General features: G+C 59.1%; 1 protein-coding gene across 1 annotated transcript; it reads right to left on the bottom strand.

Moving 5' to 3' along the window:
• Positions 1–249: 249 nt before the first annotated feature.
• On the bottom strand, positions 250–1,770 carry LOC8155273 (cytochrome P450 89A2). The gene has a single exon (XM_002488994.2). The coding sequence runs from the start codon at positions 1,768–1,770 to the stop codon at positions 250–252; it is 1,521 nt and encodes a 506-aa protein (XP_002489039.2).
• Between the last annotated feature and the right edge of the window lie 548 nt (positions 1,771–2,318).

The following is a 2,318-nucleotide window of genomic DNA, read 5'->3' as shown; positions in this document are numbered from 1 at the left end:
TTTGCCGGCTCAGTCCTTCGAAGGTGCTCATAGGGGTAGGATTTGCGTACGTGTGTTCATAGGAGTGAGTGTGCGTATGTGTTGAGTGTCTGCGTTGTACTGTGTAATTAAAAAAATTAATCACTACCGAACGTACCCTACGCAAAATGGGGTAGATAGATCGAACCGAATTACCGAAACGGCTATCATTTGAGAACTCCAATTAATGCATGAATCTCAAATCGCATGATTATTCCACACCAACAACGACTAAGACCGGCGTGGCACGATGCGCGCTCGAAGCGGCGACGCCATCACCTTCAAGAACAGCGCGTTGGTGGGCGTGTGGTCAACGCCGCCGCCTCCTCTCGCCGGCGGCGCCCACTCGAACTCGCGCACGAGCGCGGCCACGAAGCACTTGGCTTGAATCACCGCAAGCCCCGCGCCGGGGCAGTGCCTGCGCCCGGCTCCGAACGGCATCATCCTGATCTGCTTGCGCCCTGGAATAGGGCTCACGTCCTCCCCTTCGCCGCCGCCGACGAACCGCTCCGGCCTGAACTCCTCGGCGTCCGTCCACGCCTTGGGGTCCCTCCCGATGTCCTCTGCCATGAACACGAAGCGCACCGGTGCGCCGTTGCGCGGTGGGAGTGCGACTGCTTTCCCAACCGCCGCCGCCGCCGCCGCCGCGCCCTCAGGTAGGCCGACGACGTCGCGCAAGATGAATGGCACCGGCGGGTGCAGCCGCAGGCTCTCGAGGATGACGGCGCGCAGGTACGGCAAGTCTTGGAGGCTCCGCTGGTCGCCGGCGCTGAGCTCGCGGTGGAGCTTCTCCTGGACCTCCGGGTGCGCGACGAGGCGCGCGAGCGTCCACTCGACGCACGCCACCACCGTCTCCGTGCCGGCTCCCAGGAACTCCCAGACGAGCCTCACCATCTCGTCGTCCCTAAGCGCGCGCCGCCGGGCGCTGCCACCGGAGCCGGACGACGGTTCGCCATCTTCGTCGTCGTCGTCGTCGGGTACGCGAAGGTCGAGGAGCGTGTCAACGTATGAGCGGACACCGCCGCCGTCGCTACGCCGGAGACGACGACGTCGCGCCGCGATGGCAGGGACGAAGACCTCGGCCAGGCGGCCGCGCGTGCCGACCAGGTATCGCCACTGCCTCCAGTGCAGGAGCCTCGCCAGCCTCGAGCTCGCCAGGCGCCTGGCGTCCACGCCGGAGTGGAAGAACTCGCGCAGCGTGCGCTGCATGGCGCGAACGTCGCGCTCGCCGATGCCGTCGTCGCCGAAGCACATGCGCGCCACAACCTTGAACACGGCGGTGTACAGGGCGTCGCGGACGGCGACGACCTCATCACGAGCACGGCCCGCTCCTCCTCGGCCCCGGGCGGCGAGGTCCGCGACGAGGGACTCGACGGCGTCGCGCTGGAGCGGCGCGAGGTGGGCGAGGCGCGAAGGGTGGAGGACGCCGGCGGTGAGGTTGCAGCGGAGCGCGCGCCAGAGCGGGCCGTAGGGCGCGCTGTTGATGCTGGTCGTCTTGGGGTGGCCGGCGTCCAGGTCCACGGGGAAGGGCACGGCGGGGTGGTCGGAGAAGGTGTCGGCGTGGTCGACGATCATGCGCCGGGCGGCCTCGGGGTCTCTGACCTCGATTGTTGCCGGGACCGGGACTGGCACGGTGCGGCGGGTGTTGCCTGCGCAGTGCCTGCTGCTGCTGCTGCGCAGGTGAGTGGCGGCTGCGGCGAGGAGGACGAGCACGGCCACGGCAACCGGAAGCCACTGCGTCATTTCTTCCATGGCTCTCGATCGATAGGTCGTCTCTGGCTACTTGCGTTAATTATGTACTCGAGTGAATGCAGCAGTGCACTAGGTAAGGTAGTCCCGTCTCATGTGTGCAAATTGAAAGATCCTAAATATATATATAACTATTCGTGCTGCTCAAATTTCTTAAATTTAACTAGATTTATAGAAAATATTAGAAATATTTGCATTTTCAAATAAGTTTGTTATGAAATAGATTCAATGACATATTTAATAATACTAATTATGTATTGTAAATATTAATATTATATGTATATGTGGTCAAAGATTAACTACTAAACAAGAGAGAATAACATTTATTTGGGAACGGTGGGTGTAGATTGAATATATGACACTACTAGCTAAAATATTGGTAAAGGCGTATAGTCCACCCATTTCTGGAAATCGATTTGTTGGAGGCCTTCTAAGCTAGCTGCATCTAAAATGCATATCTTTTTTTGCAGAAATCACAAATCAAGTCTTGAAAGTAATAACTGGTCAAGTTGATACCGTAACCGTCACGCGTCTAAAGTCTCCTGATTTTT

The sequence above is a fragment of the Sorghum bicolor genome, unplaced genomic scaffold (genome assembly GCF_000003195.3).
Source record: "Sorghum bicolor cultivar BTx623 unplaced genomic scaffold, Sorghum_bicolor_NCBIv3 super_297, whole genome shotgun sequence".
NCBI lineage: Eukaryota > Viridiplantae > Streptophyta > Magnoliopsida > Poales > Poaceae > Sorghum > Sorghum bicolor.
This window is presented reverse-complemented; position numbering and strand designations above follow the sequence as displayed.